The 17,949-nt window shown below is 43.0% G+C and overlaps 1 protein-coding gene across 1 annotated transcript in view; it reads left to right on the top strand.

Annotated features, from left to right (window-relative positions):
• LGI2 (leucine-rich repeat LGI family, member 2) overlaps positions 1 to 17,949 on the top strand; it is a 35,315-nt gene that overhangs the window by 3,183 nt on the left and 14,183 nt on the right. Inside the window, exons 2-7 of the mRNA XM_008583835.1 lie at positions 3 to 107; positions 1,998 to 2,069; positions 4,671 to 4,742; positions 6,860 to 6,931; positions 12,600 to 12,671; positions 13,396 to 13,565. Coding sequence (XP_008582057.1) covers positions 3 to 107; positions 1,998 to 2,069; positions 4,671 to 4,742; positions 6,860 to 6,931; positions 12,600 to 12,671; positions 13,396 to 13,565 — 563 coding nt within the window. The remainder of the gene's footprint in view (positions 1 to 2; positions 108 to 1,997; positions 2,070 to 4,670; positions 4,743 to 6,859; positions 6,932 to 12,599; positions 12,672 to 13,395; positions 13,566 to 17,949) is intronic.

Raw genomic sequence — 17,949 nt, 5'->3', positions numbered from 1 at the left:
AGGCGGCTGGCGCGCTGCCCCGCCACTTGCAGCTGTACCAAGGAGTCCATCATCTGCGTGGGCTCTTCCTGGGTGCCCAGGATCGTGCCGGGCGACATCAGCTCCCTGTGAGTGGGACCCTTGCAGCCCCCGCCCCGCCCCATCCTGCGCTCGGGCGGCGTGACCCTGACCCCACTCCCGGGTCCCCCTCTTTGCGTTTGGGTGGGAGCGCGCTACGGGACGTGGGTGGAGTCTCGGCCTCGGGGAGGTTGGAGGGAACCCGAGCCCCAGAGTCTGGGAACCCAGGCAGGTCCCCGTGGCAGTGTTTTCTCAGAGTGTGGCCCGCGGGTCACCTGCATCAAACCCACCTGGGGAAGCTTGTGCCAATGCAGAATCCGGGCCGCGCTGAAGCAGGGTCTCTGGAGTGGAGCCCCGGAGTCTGCATTTGGCGTCCCCAGGGGATTCTGGGGTGCATTAAAGTTTGAGAGGCTGTGTTTGGGGGCGGGGGGGTAGTGGTGATTGTGTAAGAGCATGCACAGGAGCAGCTGAACATGACTGGATTGAGTGCAAACTGGGAAGGGGTGAGGCCTCACCGCCCCACCTCAGGTCTGGGGCGGAGGTTCACACCATGGCCGCCTCCTGCCGACCTCTCCACACTGCGGGTTGGGAAGAGCCTGGGTAAAGGCATGCAGCCTCTGGAAGTGGAGGGGTCGCGCCACGTGGCCTACAAGAGGGGGCACCCAGGGCTCGGCAGAGCCTCGCGGTATGTGGGGTGCCCAGCTCAGTGGCCAAGTGCTGGAAGTCAGCCTGACGCTTTCTTGCCCTGAGTTCAGGAGGGCTTCTTGCCCCGTCTCCCCACCACACGCATCGATGGCTGCTTTTTCAGGCTGGGGGAACTGACAGGAAAGGGCTTCACATGATTTATCCACCTGCTAAGAGACGCTTTCAACTTGCCCCCCCTCACACAGCCACTCAAGCCAAATGGCCAGTTATCATAATGGCTGTGGAAAGGGCTATGGGCTGTGTCTTTATTGCTAGGACATGTTTCCTGCTGAGATGACTCCCTTGTTCCAGGCCAAGCTGCCCGGGTGCCCACTCCATTGTAGAGGCAGGGAATCCTGGGGGTGACGTTGCTTGTGCTCAGGGCACTTTCTCCTGTACAACAGACCCCTGCCTCCCGCCCAAGGCAAGTGGCGGGGGCCTGGACCCAGGGGTGAGGGGTTCCTGTTTGCAGTTATAGAAAGTCAGGAGAGTGTGGGCAGCAGGAAGAGGACCTTTTTGATTCTTATTATTGCCAAATCGGGTGACATGGAGGATTCCAGAAATTAGAATTACCCTTATCGGATCCTTTAGACCAGCCGCTGATTAATTGATCTGCATGTTAAGTGAAATAATTCTGAAATAATGTATTGAGGTCCTGCTGTGGCCAGAAAGGATAGGGGACCTGGGGGCAGAAACAGAGCCAAATCTCTCGCCCCCTAAGTTGATCGTTTTATCTGGCAGATGGCATTGTTCCCACTGCACAGTTCAAGTGTCTCTGAGTTTTCCCCCAAGGCTTTCATGGTGCCGTTTAATCAGAAGTGCCCTGAGTGTCTTTCAGAAATGTGCTCCCAAGGGGAATGCTTAATCCTACCTGGGAGTTTCGTTGGCCAACATTATCACTGTGTCTACACCAGCAGAATCATGCACAGTGGTGAAGTAATTACCTACTTTTAGCGGGGCCTGGTGAAGTTAAGAGAAGCAAGTGAGGGGATTGATGTAAAAGGACAGAGATAATGTCTGTGAAGGGAACCAGACTGATGGCAGAGGTTTCTATTATCCAGACAAGTTTTCATATTGATCCAGTTCATTGGAAAAAGGCTTGACCTTTCCCGTTTCTCTTCCCGGGAAGACCTGGCCAGCTCCTGAGAGGGAAGGTGTGAAGTGCAGGTGGCAGATGGGAACAGTTGCCCGCCCTGCCCGGCACTTCCCAACGAAACCCTCGGCCTTGCTTTTGCCTGTTCCTCTTTTGCCTGTAGGAGCCTGGTCAATGGAACGTTTTTGGAAATCAAGGACCGAATGTTTTCCCATCTGCCTTCCCTGCAGCTGCTGTGAGTACAAGAAGTTCTCTCTGCAACATGGGGGTCCCTGTGGTGCGGTCCTTGAAGAGTGGTCTCTGCCTCTTTGCTATCAGTCCTTCCTAAAATACCCCAGCTCCCTGAGTAAACCGTGCTGGCTCTTAACTGTTAACATGCCCTGTAATGTCCCCAACAAAGTACCAAGGCTTCTTGCTCAGTTTCCTTTTCTTAGTTCGGTACGTGTTTTCCTCATGGACTGTACTGTAGATTTCAACACCCAGATCCAGCAACTGCGGAGGTGATTATATTGAACCATGACCGAAACTTCACCTACATGAACTGTTTGCCAAGCACCTCACTTTAAAAGAAAACTTACATTTTAAAATCTTAATGTTATTCTAGAAAAAAAAGTTATTTCTAGTTTACTGAGTACTTAAAGAATCAGGCAGCACACTGTGCATTTATGTGCATGATTTTATTTAACCATTATATCATCCCTATGAGGAGGGTATTTTTATTTCCCCATTTGACAGATGAGGAAACTGAGGTTCAGGGAAGTTAAATAATTTGCCCCAAATCACGCAGCCAGGATTCTAACCCAGGGCCCAGAGCCCACACTCATAACTACTATTCATCCAGCTCCTCTTGGTGAGCAGTGCCCGAGTCACTGTGATAAGTGCCCATGTAGTGCCTTATAACCCAGGTCAGTTAATGTTTGCTGATGAAAAGAAATATCTAAAAAGCAGTTTTCAGAAGGAAATCAGTGATAGGCAAAGTCATGAGTACATAGCTCATTTTCTTTATCTACATTAGTTTTTAAATTTGAGGTGAGATTGAAATGAAAACAAACAATGTGCTATAGAAAAATATGGAGAAATGGAGTATAGGAGATCACCACTCATCCTAAATAAATTTACTACTGATATTTTTGTTCTTAAAGTGTTGTATGCCTGCATATAACATTAAACTTAACATTTTAAAATCTGAATTCTAGGGCCGAGCCCGTGGCGCACTCGGGAGAGTGAGGCACTGGGAGTAAAGTGTTGTATGCCTGCATATAACATTAAACTTAACATTTTAAAATCTGAATTCTAGGGCTGAGCCCGTGGCGCACTCGGGAGAGTGAGGCACTGGGAGCGCAGCAGTGCTCCCGCCGCGGGTTTGGATCCTATATAGGGATGACCAGTGCGCTCACTGGCCGAGCGGTGCGACCAGTCTCAAAAAAAAAAAAAAAAAAAAAATTCTCAATTCTCTTAGAATTGCAGTGCTATTAAGATATACTTTCCATATGATAGAAATACAATACAATTTTAGGTATTCTTTTGCCAAATAGGCTTAACTTGTAGCTCACAGAAAACTACATAGTGATAAAGAGTTTTTGAAGATTTCTTAAACTTTTAAAATTATTTCTCGTGTATTAGTCAATCTCTGTTGCTTATAACAAAATACTTGGAACTGGGTAATTCGTAAGAAAATGAAATTTATTGCTTACAGTTCCTGAGGCTGAGAAGTCCAAAGTCCAGGGAACACATCTGGTGAGGGTTTTGTGGTGGTGACAGTGACCCAGGGATCTCACATGGCACAAAACGGTGGGGGAAAGAGAGAGAGTGACAGGTAGTTCCTCATGCACTCCCCTTTTAAAGCCCTCAGAACCACGCCCCTAACCACCATTATTTATTTATTTATTTTTCCTTTTTTTTTCTTTGTCTTTTTTACTGACCGGTAATGGGATCGCAACCCTCGGTGTTGCGTCCGCACCGCGCTCGGCCAGTGAGTGGGAACCGGTCTCCACATGGGATCCGAACCCTCGGCGGGAGCGCCACCAGGCTGGCCCCTAACCACCATTATTAATCCATTCACTATGGCATGGGCCTACAATCTCATCACCTCTCATGGCCCCACCTTTCAATTACCATAATAGGATTTCCCACCCTCGACAGTTAACAGTGAGGATTAAGCCTCCATGAGGTTGGGGGTCATCCAATCAACAGTATCATGGGAATGTATAGTATAGTAGAATTTTCTTTTGTCCCAGCTGTGTGACTTTGGTCAAGTCACTTAACATCTCTGGGCTTAAATTTTTCTAAAAATAGAGTTGGATTGGATCCTTTTAGATCTGTAATTCCATCATTGCTTGTGCATCATAAAGCATTCACTGGCTGTTTAGTTGTGCTGAGCATTAGAATGTTTTAAAATAACAGTTATCAGGTCATATTTACTGAGACCCACGGGGCAGAAAGAGGTAGAGTATTAGGGATGGTCAGAAAATCTGGATGGGGCTGGTCCATGGCTCACTTGGGAGAGTGTGGTGCTGATAACACCAAGGCCATGGGTTCAGATCCCTATATAGGGATAACTAGTTAGCTCACTTGGGAGAGCATGGTGCTGACAACCCCAAGTCAAGGGTTAAGATCCCCTTACTGGTCATCTTTTTTTAAAAAAATAAGAAAATCTGGACAAAAGGAATCCACTTGCCATTGTCTCCATCAGCAGTCTGTGAGAGTCAGGTTGTGGACCTAATGGGTTCTTAGGCTGAAAAGAGCCCATTTTGCCCACAGATCAGAACATAGCAAAAGAAACAGAAATGGCTTCACCATGTAACTCAAGTTTTATATCTCTGTCCCTTATTTTCAGATTGCTGAATTCTAACTCATTCACAGCTATCCGAGATGATGCTTTTGCTGGACTTTTTCATCTTGAATACCTGTAAGTTTTGTGCTTTGTCTATTTGCTGAGCATTTGGTATTTCAGTAGAATTGCTGGATTGCTTTCCTTGCTGGTACAGCATCTCTGCAAGGGTTTAGGGGTGGAGAAAATGCAGAAAACCCCATTCTCTTTTCAGCACTGACCTTTTATAGTTTCTTTGCTTATAAACATGCTGGGGAAGGAGGAGGTTGGAGACAAAGAGGAAAGGAAACAAAGAAGGAAAGATTCTCATTCATCCTCTGCTGACATTTAATTTGTCACGTAATAAGCACAATTGGAAAAATCGTTGGATATTTTTACCTTCCATAACTAGGCATGGATTTGCTGATGAGCCAGAAATAGATCTGAAGGGTTGGAAAGGAAACAAAGAAGGAAAGATTCTCATTCATCCTCTGCTGACATTTAATTTGTCACGTAGTAAGCACAATTGGAAAAATCGTTGGATATTTTTACCTTCCATAACTAGGCATGGATTTGCTGATGAGCCAGAAATAGATCTGAAGGGTTGTGAGGGTTACTTATTTTTAAATAAAGTCTCCCTGTTTGGGGGTACAATTTCATGTTTTTATCAGCTGCCCTACATCCCATTTATAGTATCTCTTGTGAGTTGCTGCTGAGGGTCTAATTTTCTTTTCTCCTTAAAAAAAAAAAGGTTATTTTTCCCTTTTTGGATATGCAGATTTTTTCCCCCTAGCAATGAGCATTGCCCTCCTTCTGATGCCTGCCTTTTCTTTCATGTCTTTTTCTCCCCCTTAAATTCTTTCTTCCTTGTCTTCAGTAACTTTGTGCTTATGTTAATCCTGCTATCAGATGGGATGTCCTTTCTTAGCATTCAAAAGGATTTTTAAAACCTTATCTCTGTTTTCTTAATGGAGTTCGACAGGTAGGTGTTGGAGTTCTTGGCACATCCTGGGTATAAGAAAGCTCTCTGCTGATTTTGTGTCTTGAAGAAAGGTGTCTCTGGAGGAATTCTTTCTCCAGAATATATATAACATGTGTGCTCTCGTAATACTCTGAGGAAGTACATATGTGGAAAGAGAGGGATGACTACAAGCTAAATCCAACCAGGGTCTATCAAAGCACATAAACCGCTAATGAAGGTAGCAAGTGTAAAGCTGTGAGTTTTATCTTATGGGCAGTTCACCTTACTGTCAAGGTTACTGGGGAGGAAGTTAGCTTATCAGTTTATACTGAAATCTATTACTGAAGAGACACCTGATTTTTCAAAACAAAAACAAAAAAACCAGATGTCGGAAAGTGTTTAGTGCAATCAAAAACTGTTTTATTAATGGTGATGCGTTGCAAAGCCTCTGCCTGGGACCATCTCATCGAAGACCCTGTTATATTTGACTTAACGCAAATGCCTTAAACTAAAATTTAGTCCTCTGTGGCCCCAGGGAATGGTCATAGTGCATTCACGTCACATCTTTTCCACAAAGACTTTAAAGCGTGTTGTTATTGCAAGATCCTCTGCACAAGTCCTATGCCATCTTAACACAAAGAAGTTAACCCCTACTCAACTTTGTTATACTACTTCCTACTTCCTAGTGGCCTAGAGATCTTGAGAGTATTCCTGCCTTGTCACTCATTTGCTCAGAGATTAGACCATGTGGGACATGATGACTCAAGGTTGCTGAAAGCCAAGCTTAATGGAACCCTCCCTCAGCAAAAACTTTAATATGGAGATGTAAAACAATGGGCTCCCTTCAAGGGACAATGACATCAACAAAAGTATGAACAGCCAGACACTGTGAAATGTAAGAGGGATTAAGTAGGGAAACTGTCTGGAAGCATTCCAGTCTTGCAGAGATATGAGAATTTCTTGCCTTTGTATAGAGCATTTTTCTGTTTTTCCCCCAAAGTGTTTTTACCCATGTTGTCAGCTCTGAATTTGAAGACTTCCATGCTGCTTCTGGAAGGAGTGCAGAACACACAGTCACGCGCATGTATTCTTGCACACCCACCCTGCTCCCATGTGGACTCTGATCCAGTCTTCAGAGATGAACTTCTATAATTCATGAATGCTTTTAGATTTTACTCTGAAAGCATACCAATAGCATTTTTTAGAGATATTAAGCAGAGAAAACTGAGTTTAATTATACAACTTTTCTCCTTAGGTTCATCGAAGGGAACAAAATAGAAACCATTTCAAGAAATGCCTTTCGTGGCCTCCGTGACCTGACTCACCTGTAAGTCCTATAAAAAGTGTTGCAAGTCTTTTAATGTGTGGAGTAAGATTCACTTCCTGGTGCCTCTCTCTTCATTAAGTGTTATTTCCATATTGTAGCATTCCCCAAAGGAAACTAGTTTCCAGGCTGCACAAGAGGTTTCCATATTGTCGGCCAGACACCCTTCACTGTGATTACCTGCACGCTTGGCTTTATTATCTTCTCCATCATCTTGAATCTCCATTGTGGGCCACAGGACTGCATGTGGAATCAGGAGGACTCAGTTGTGAGGAACCTGTGTCACTTGATGGGGAAATGGGAAGGAAACTAACATGGGTGTTGTACCTGCTTAGTGCCAGGCACAGGGCTGGGTGCTTGGGGAACCCTCTCCTCTTTATCGTTCATGATAATCTGTGAGTCCCCATTTTACAGATTTGGCAACCAAGGCATAAATGACTCTGTTGAGTGTACGGTCAGAATTAGGACCAAGTGGAATAGAAATATTTTCATGGTTCCTCTCATTTGAATGCAAATTGGTTTTTCTTTTATGTTGGATTAATCTGCGGCTTCAGCTAAGCTCTCTGGTTCTTTAATAGATTTCTGGAGGAAAAAATAAACAAATTGATTTGAATTGGCATCTCAGAATGAAGCAAATACACATTTCGCAAATTTATAAAACTGGAAAAACTAGTGGCTGTGTTTATGAAAATGCAAAAATAGTCATTGTCCTGGTAGGAGTAATTTGTTAACCAGGAACCAGGTCTGACTTGCATGACAGATATTTTGTGTTTGAGTAAAATAACATGTCTCATCTCCATAGCCGACCTGTCTGCAGTCAAAACGAAAACTGGGAAAATTGGAAGGTTTCAAATGGGGGTATTGGGCAGGGGTGGTAGTTTCTTCAATGTGTGGACCTTGGCCAATAGTGTGGATATAGTCATCTAACAAGATTATCATTCACAGCAAGCCCTGATATTGGGAAAGGTGTCTGTCAATAGGTTCAGTAAACCCATAATTCTGGATTGCTACCAAGCAGAAGTGCTGCCTGAGCTAAAGCCTGTAGAGTAAGGAGGTGAGGGAGAGCACGTGGGAGGTCCAACATCTGGATCAGCACAGTTGATCTGGACAGTGTCAGACTCTTAATTTTTTTTTAGATTCAGCCTAGATGCCAAATCTTGACATTTCTGTAGAGGCTAAGATTATGAGTTTGGAGTTACATGGGCTTGGGTTCAAATCTCAAGGCCATCACTTATAACTATTATTTAGCTTTTCTGAGCCTTAGTTTTCTCATCCTTGAAATAGGGATAACTATACTGACTTCATAGGATTGCTGTACATAATGTGTGCCTGCAAAGCATCCAGCCCACTACCTGCGGTAAATGCTCAAGGTGTGGTTGGCGTTATCATCATCATCATCGGCAACAACAACACCGTTCCTTCCCTGCACACATTAAAAAGTCTCACATCCAGCCCACTACCTGCGGTAAATGCTCAAGGTGTGGTTGGCGTTATCATCATCATCATCATCATCATCGGCAACAACAGCACCGTTCCTTCCCTGCACACATTAAAAAGTCTCAATTTTCTCCATGGACTGACAAGGAGCCTTGGCAGTTTGAGTGGCCAGACAGGATCTGCTAAGAAGACAGCTGTGGGTGTCTGGAGAGGAACAGCTGGGGTCAGTTAAATCTGGTTCCCAGAAGTCAGGAATAAAGGGCTTTGTTTTTGTGCAAAGGATCTGGGCAAATGAACCTATAGCAAAACGCATGTGACTGGCTGAGTTAGCCCATATGGCAACTTTCCTTTGCCCTACAGGCTGCTGTTCTTCCATCAGTCAGAGGGTGTGAACATGCAGGTCCTGTGCATGTATATTTGTGTATCTTTGTGCACGTGTGCCCACAGGTACATGGACTTATATATTGTATGAGTAAGTGTTCATGTGTTCATGCTTGTGCGTTTGTTATTTCATGTGTTAACACGTGTGCATGTGAAGGAGGCACCTCCTTTTCTGCATGACACACAGAAAACAGAAACCCAGAGGGAACAAGGGAGTCCTTCATGTGGGTCCAGAGTGCATTGGATGCATTACAGAAGAACTAGGCTCATCCCAGAGAGTGTGACCACCTTGCAGTCAAGTCTGCATGGCCCTGTGTCCCGACTCTGCAGCCTCATTTCCCTGAGTGTCTTTGATCATCAGGCTCTCAGTGCACCCCGTGCACAATCAGCTCATCCCATGGCTGGGCTTTTCCTCGCATCCTTTCCTTTGCCCTCAATGCTGTTTCTTTTGCTCTCGGTCTCCTGGAATCTGCCTTTTCCTCAAAGTCCAAGTTAAGTTGTCTCCCCCATGAAGCCATTCCCGATCTCACTCTTCACCCCTCCTCTTGGCTCCATACAGCCAGCACTCTATTGTCTTCACTGGCCATACTGATTAGTGATATTTCATGGGTGTTAATTTTATCTCCCCAGCGGTGTAGAAAACTCTCTGAGGGTAGGACCCTTGAGCATCTTCCATGAGCTCTGCTTTCCTCCAGTTCCAGTGCAGAGCTAAGCCTGCAGGACATGTATTCTGATTGTCTTGCTGACCGATGGGTTCCTTACTGAGCTGGATTTTCCATGTGTATGCTATTTCTGGGCAAGTCAAGTGACTTTTAAAGTTGATTTCTCTAGACTGGAGATGTATTTAGTAATCAAAGCATTTAATACATTATTTAAATGTGTTGGACTGATCCTTCTCCCTCTCTTTTTTTAAACCTCTAAGCAAAGAGAAGACATCATCTCCTCTCTAAAGTTCACTTCTGTGCTTAAGGAAGTCTCTATCTGGAATTTGCTTATTTAAGTTATCTGATTTTTATCTTCTGTGAACTTTTCCAACACCTGCAGGCTCACATTCATATATAGAGAGACACAGATCAGGTTTCAAAGCATTGAAGGAGCTGTGCCAATCTGTAAGTAAATCTAGGACATTTGTTTTCCAGCAGTCCTATAAAACCCAAGGGACAGGGAGCTGTTAAATAGTTTTAGAAATGAAGTAAATGCCATGAATTTGTAGACAAAATGATGTAGGAAGGGAGATGGTAAGCACTGGATGTGAGTGGGTAAAAAACCAACCTAAAGAATCCTGCTTTCTGAAATCTAAATTGAGCACTTGAACAAATGCTAAGCATTATGCTTTTTTTGTCTTTTTTTTTTTTTTTTAAAGATGACCGGTAAGGGGATCTTAACCCTTGACTTGCTGTTGTCAGCACCACGCTCAGCCAGTGAGCAAACCGGCCATCCCTATATGGGATCCGAACCCGTGGCCTTGGTGTTATCAGCACTGCACTCTCCCGAGTGAGCCACAGGCCAGCCCTTTTTTTGTCTTTTAACCATTCCATATATTCTTATCACTTCAATACAATAACTTTTTTTTTTTTTTTTATTCCTTTTTTTTTGTCTTTTTTACTGACTGGTAACGGGATCGCAACCCTCGGTGTCACGCCCGTACCGGGGACCGGCAACGGGATTGCAACCCTCAGTGTCGCTCCCGCACCGCGCTCAGCCAGTGAGCGGGAACTCGTCTCCACATGGGATCCGAACCCTCGGCGGGAGCGCCGCCGCGCTCCCAAGCGGCGCACTCTCCAGTGCGCCACCGGGCCGGCCCTACAATAACTTTCAATTAGCTACAATTTTAGCTAAATAATCAGCCTTTAATTAGCTAAAACATTTTTGTATTTTACTTTCCAGAAAAAGTGACCATCAACCAGGAAAAAATTAGAACACCTCCTTTTAAATTTTTCAAAAACTATTTCCAGACTTTGTTCAGTCTGCTTACATATTCAGCCTATTTTCCAACACATTTAAAAATGTACAAATAAATCGTTTCGAAAAGAAAGATAAAATAGTACATGAAATCGTATTTTTAAAAAATTTTTAAAATATTTTTGTTGTTTTAGCATTATACAACGTAAACATTTTTCGTGGCCCTTATGAAATTGTATTTTAATCTATTTGTGGTTACCTAGATGGGAAGGAGTGTTATTCAGAAACTGTAGGTCTCCCCGTATTCAGTTGGTATCTTGAAGCAAGAATGTTTGGGTTGCAAATGAGCTTAAAGCTTTCTACTCTGCCCAGCTACCTGACTAAGAAGGAACACCCATTTCTTTAATTCATCTTTCTGGAGTGATTATTATGATGCTACAAAAGGGGTTGGTGTGAATTGCATACATATTTAACATTTATATATATTACTGTTAGTACTCATATGTATTAGAGAAAACCAAAGTAGGCATCAGTTTCTTGGATGAACACATTGGAGTGTGTAGCCTGAGGACATCATAGACTTGATGTACCTTGTTCCTACACCCAGTATCTTTCTAATCAACAGCCTTGCACCATGGTCGTGCATCCTTCAGCAGGATGATGACAGGGCACTGCGAAATCCCGAATCATCGGAGAAGGACTTGATGCAGATCATGCCAGTCTACTTCCCGGATGTGGGGAGTGGGCTAGGACATCTTAGAAAGATCTTCAGCACTAAGAACAAAAATACAAAATGGTTTCTGGTCAACCTTTGTTAATGAGAGCATGAAATTGATCATAATCAATCATTCCCTAAACATTCTGGTTCATTAAGATGTTATATTATCTTTAAGGGTTAAAGCTGAGTGTCTTTATGTAAAAGACTATTTATTGAGTATTTCTTAGAAGCACAAGTAACAGAATTCACTTGGAATGAACCATTAGGGAACTTCTCAGTACAAGACTGTATCTTCTTTTATCTCTCTCACTTTGGTGCTTAGTTCATTAATTCAACAAAGATTTACTGAGTACCAAGCACTGTTCTAGGAACTGGGGATAGAGCTGTGGATAAACAGACAGTGATCTCTGTCCTCATGTTGCTTCTGTATAAGGAAGATACATAGTAATTAACAAAGAGATAATTGTAATATATAGTGTGCAATGATCAACACAGCAAGAAAGGGTATTGCAAAGGTCAGGGAAGGTGGTGATAGCTGAGCACAGACCTAAAGGAGGTGATGGGGTGAGCCGTGTGGACGTCAGGCAGATGAACAGGCTCAGAGGCCTGGAGGTGGGATTAACAAAGAGATAATTGTAATATATAGTGTGCAATGATCAACACAGCAAGAAAGGGTATTGGCAAAGGTCAGGGAAGGTGGTGATAGCTGAGCACAGACCTAAAGGAGGTGATGGGGTGAGCTGTGTGGACGTCAGGCAGATGAACAGGCTCAGAGGCCTGGAGGTGGGAGCATGCCTCACCTGTTTGAGGAACAGTGAGGAGGCCAGTGCAGCTGGGTCTGAGTAGTGGGTGTGCCATCTCATAGGTAAGCAGGAGTAGAAGTAACTAGACAGTGGAAGGTCTTGCACGCTATCAAAGGGACTTTGGCTTTTATTCCATGAAACATGGGATGCTATCTGGGGTTTAACAAATGTACTTAAAGAGCTTAATAAATGCTTTAATAATAAAAAAACAAGAACAACTTACATTACAATCCAATATCTGTAATGTTATCTTTGTATAACTAAACTCATTTATTTATCTCAGTTTTAAAGATCAGAGCCAGAAATTGAACCACATTGTGATGAAGAGGCTTGGAGCTCTGTTTGAGGTCATTAGCTTTATTTAAAGGGACTTCAGAGTGGCACAGCATGAAGATAATAACCACATTAAAATGTGACTTTCTGCTTCTAGTTCTTTGGCCAATAACCACATAAGAGCACTACCAAGGGATGTCTTCAGCGATTTAGACTCTCTGATTGAACTGTAAGTAATGGAATTAAGTTTTATGTACTGGTCATTGTGCTCCTGTTCATCAGGTCTTTCAATCCCCTCTCCTCCTTTACTGCATTTCTTTTATGCTGTAGCTAAAAATCTATAGCCAAGTAGTGTATACTGAGAAACAATGTATAGTTTGTATTACACTAGATTTTGCCATTTTATAATATACTTAGTACCATTAGGCAATGGTAAATTAGGCTTGCTGGGCAGCAGGTTCCCCTTCCCTTAGGTAGCATATCCACCTGCTTTATCTTTAAGTGTTTGTCACTTCGTCCTGGATGTGGTTTAATGAGATCTTAAAGTTTCAATTGTGTTTGTGAAAACTGCCTGCCTTCAATGTCCTGTTTTTGTTTACTAGAACCTGTATTAAGAGATGCTCTTCTATTGCCCCTCCCGCATTCCTAGCGTGGCCTGGTGACAGTTTCAAGAGCTGGTGACAGTTTCAAGAGGGTTTGGAGAGATGATGATATGTTGTCTCTGAGAGCTGTCTATATGTTATACAGTTAAAATCATTATGACCACTGTGGAGCATTAAGTAAAGTCAATGATAAGCACAAAAAATAGGATGTATTAAGCACAAAATATTTTTAAAATTCCATTTTTAGGGGGTTTTATATATATCAGGATGTTAGTAATTCTGGAGTTTCACGTTACTACCAAAACATGTCAGTTCTCTGTGTATGTGTGTGTTTTTTGTTTTGTTTTTTAGAGATTTAAGGGGTAATAAATTTGAATGTGATTGCAAAGCTAAGTGGTTGTATCTGTGGCTGAAGATGACAAATTCCACTGTTTCCGATGTGCTGTGTATTGGTCCACCGGAATATCAAGAAAAGAAGCTAAATGATGTGACCAGCTTTGACTACGAATGCACAACTACAGGTATTCAGAGTCTATATCTTCAAAGACGGATATTTAGAATAATCCCTTTTTCTTTTACACGGTCATCAAGGAAGGGGGAAAAGTGAATGTAGAAGTTAATGTTAGAAAAAGTTTAAGCATTCTAGAAAAGAAATGAATCAGTGTGGTAAGGAAAATATCTTAACACAGTTTGCAAGGATTTTTATTAACTGCACTGGCTTTAGTTTTGATTCTTTACAAAATTCAAATTTCTCTAAGGGCTCACTCTCTCTCTCTCTCTTTTAAGGTCAAAGTATAAATTCATGAGTTTGGCATGAGAACATTTTCAAATCATTCTAGGTTTAACAGAAAGCCAGTGCACAGAGGTCTGCGTTACTCGTCATTGAGCTTTTGATTCCATAAGATGGAGTTTATTGGAAATGTAACTAATCAATATGAGCCTTTAAAATCTGTCAATTACTTTCATAGTTTCATGTAAGAAGAGATAGCTAGGTAAATTATAATCAATGGCAAAATAGTAGATATGTTAACAACTAGTTGACCAAAAACAAACAAAAAACTCATATTGAGGGAAAATGTAAAGAAAGTTTGATTTTGTTTTCAAGGCCTACCTCAAGGTTCAGGTTATAAGATAAAATTAAAATACTAACCACCTCAGCCTTTACAACATATGGAGAGCAGGTGAGCATCTCCATATGAAAGGCTGAGGGGGAATTTTTACAGCTTCTAAAGCAAGATTTTAAAGGAGAGAAGATCAATCCACAGTTTGAAACCTGCTTACCAGACTTATAAAAATAAACATTTAGGCTGAGAGTTGATATCTACAAAGCCTCAAGGCATGCCAGGAGAAGCAGCAGGAATGAGAATTCAGAAAATAGCTACAGAAACGCAAAAGACACAAAAACTCCAAGAGCAAATGATCACATTTAGGCCAGTTACAAAGGTCAGGGAAGGTGGTGATAACTGAGCACAGACCTAAAGGAGGTGATGGGGTGAGCCGTGTGGACGTCAGGCAGATGAACAGGCTTTAGTTTAAATAAACTAGGAAATAAACTAAAATAGGACCGCCTTCCAAACAAACAAAAACCCACAAAGTAAAAATTATTTCTAGATATCTTTGTAAATAAGGTACCCTACAAGTTCTGTTCTGATAGAAAACCTGAAATTTCATGGAAATGCCCTTGTCTTTCCTCACTGAATCGGGGCTTATTCAACTGTGTAATTGGCAGGTACCCTTTAGCTAGCTGAGGCCACTAAGAGGTTATCTATTATATTTTAGGACCAGTGCAATAAATCAGAGGTCATAGTCAATGACATCGTCACCAAAAGGTGGCATTTGAGTCCATTTGGTATTAAATGCTAAACCAAAACTCACTGGGCTGGCTCCTCTCTGCCTCTTCTCCAATTTTTCTGGATCGTTCTCTAACCCCCAAGGTGAAGTTAGCAACTTTTCTGTTGTTCCGTTCGCATCTGGCTACAGTGTGTGAAAACTTCGTCAATCTCTGAGAGAAGTTACGTGGGCTACGGAAGGCCTTGGGAATAGGGAATAATTAATATAAGAAAGCATGATTTCTGACCCGAGGGCTCTGCAGGTGGTTATAAAAAGGATCTGGGCTCTGAGAACTGTTACTGGCATGGAAGTGGTTTGGAGCTGAGGTAGCCACGTCTTGAAGCCTGTCCTAAACCCAAAATCCATGGGCAGCATGGGCCCCCAACACATTTTAGGGCTTTGTCTGTCTTATGTATATTTGTCTTGGCTAACAAACTTCCTGCTAAAATGTAGAAAGTGGGCACAAGGCTTTCTGGTAAGAGGGAGATAATGATTCTGTCTTTGCTATTATTTTATTTCTTAAAGACACATGAATGAGTTAGCTCTTGCTCTTAGTTTCTTCTATTGAGAAAAAAGGTGCAACAAAGTTGTGACCTGCCTCCAAATGTCATCCTTGCCGTGTAAGAGCTAGGTCAATCAATCGTGAGTGTTTCAGGTTCCTATCTTCTGCTCAGATCAAGCCCTGGCAGCTTCTGGTGCTTTGTTAAAGGCTGGGAAGGAAATGAGTGAGGATGGAAGGAAGATGGAAAGCCGAATTCGAGAGCTCATGGTACGGTTATCGTATCCTTACTCAAGATCTGGAAGGCAGCACGTTTTCCTAGTACATTGTTTTTCTCTTAGCTCAGATTTTCAAGAAAGGAGTAAATTTCTAAGGTAGATGTCTCACCCTGTTTTCCCAGAGATAGGAAGATACTGTTACCGTTCCATTCCTTGACAAAGGGGTGTAATTAATACCACAAAGCCACCATTGGGCTGTTTCAGCTCTTTAGATTAATCACAGTCCTTCCATCACCCTCTCCTTCCAGTCTATTTTTAACCGGCTCAAAAATCCCTGTTACTACTGATGATTCCCTGTGTTAGGAGGATAATTCACTAAATTCCTTAGAGGGACTGAATTTTGCATCCTAATTGTCCTGTTAGCTTCCCTATTTCAGGGCTGATGAAAATGCAAAGAGAAATAATGCATTAACGTGCAGTTTCTCTCCCAATAGGATCAGCATCATGTATAATTTATTTTCCGCAAGTGCTATAAATAGCTATGTTAAAATCTGTTGATTCCAGTGGGAGAAAGACCTAAATTGTAAGAGTCCCACTGACATCATGAACTTAATCCAGTATGAATGGAAGTGGCAGCTCTTTTAGCAGAGTGCTGTTAATATTTTAACACTAGTAAATTGATGTCATATCAATAGGTTTATTCTTTGAGATCTTTGCACCACGAACGTGCTTTTGTCATTTGTGAAAGGTACATTAAAATGCGGGTGGGGGAAGATGTTTAAATTCCTCCCGCCTGTCACCTTCTCTGATGCACATAAACACAAATGCATCAATCATCATTTTGTTTTTGCCCTTTTCTTCTTTTTTTCTCTTCCTCTTCTTCCTCCTTCTCCTCCTTTTTTGGGGGGATCAGGAGTGGGGTCCTCCTAAGAATTAGGTGTGTAATTCAAATGATTTAACAGTCTGTGTTATACCAGATAGTCAGTAACCATTGTTTGGGGGAAATAAACTAAAATAGGACTGCTAAAGGCTAGATGATTGAGGCAGCTCTTCCATCCTGGGATTCTACAATGAAAATGGAAACTTTTGGGTCTGTACTTTCAACAGCCTGCATTTTTAAGCGAACGCTCATGTTTCTGAGAATGAACAGCGCAGTGGGGAGGCGGATGGGACAGGGGACGAGTGAGTTACGGGCATCCCGGGAGTGTATAGAACCTTCGGCAGACTTGGTTAGACGAAGGCAACCAAAGATAGAGGAGAAGGGTTTATACCATCTTCTACAATGAAAATGGAAACTTTTGGGTCTGTACTTTCAACAGCCTGCATTTTTAAGCGAATGCTCATGTTTCTGAGAATGAACAGCGCAGTGGGGAGGCGGATGGGACAGGGGACGAGTGAGTTACGGGCATCCCGGGAGTGTATAGAACCTTTGGCAGACTTGGTTAGACGAAGGCAACCAAAGACAGAGGAGAAGGGTTTATACCATTTCGGTTGTAATGAAAAGAACGCAGCTGTATTCTCTGAGTCCTTTTAAATCCACAGGAAAGAGAGCAAACAATGGCTGCTACAATTTCCTTCTTTCCCCGTTTATATACACGTGGACCCAGGGACCAGCCAAGCCTTGTGTCAACAAGTACTTTCTGGCTTCTCCACTGGTTCTGCCAGTGCCAATAAGAATGAATGGTCGTTTTTTTCTGTTTTCAGTCTTTGATCAAACAACACTTATTTTTTTAGGGTGGTGGGTGGAGGGGTGGAGCTAGGAGCCTTTGTGACTCTTCCCTAAGTCATCAAGCAGGCAAAATAATACTATTACTGTTGCATGTGTGAAACTATTGGCTGATCATTGTAGATGAGGCACTGTACTGTATACTTACGTGTACTCTCATATTTAGTCTCTACAGCAGCATTATGAAACAGATGGTTCCCTCATTTATCTGACGAGGAACCTGAGGCCTGATTTTCTTCCCCAAGGTCGCATAGCTAAGAGTGGTAGGACAGGAACCCAAAGCCTGGTCAGTTTTGACTCAGATCTCCAGCTCTTCACCTGGAATCTCTACTCCCTACTTGGGGGAGGGGGTACCCTGTCTACTAGAGCCCCTTGTGCCCACCCTCCCTCAGTCCCCTCCTGCTCCTGGTGACACAGCCTGCCTCCCTCTCTCCCTGCACCTGTAGGCCTCATTCAGCCACCACCCATGCCCCACAGCCCACCTGCACTCGTTAAGCCAACAAGCATTTATTATGTACCTACTGTGCACCCAGAATGGGGAGGGGGCACTTCCAAAAGCTAACATATATTAAGTGCTCACTTTGTGCCCAGCTTGGTATGAATCACCCTACATGATGGGGGAACTAAGGCAC

The sequence above is a fragment of the Galeopterus variegatus genome, unplaced genomic scaffold (genome assembly GCF_000696425.1).
Source record: "Galeopterus variegatus unplaced genomic scaffold, G_variegatus-3.0.2 Scaffold3059, whole genome shotgun sequence".
Classification (NCBI taxonomy): domain Eukaryota; kingdom Metazoa; phylum Chordata; class Mammalia; order Dermoptera; family Cynocephalidae; genus Galeopterus; species Galeopterus variegatus.
Note: the sequence above shows the minus strand (reverse complement) of the source record. Positions and strands in the feature narration are given on the sequence as shown.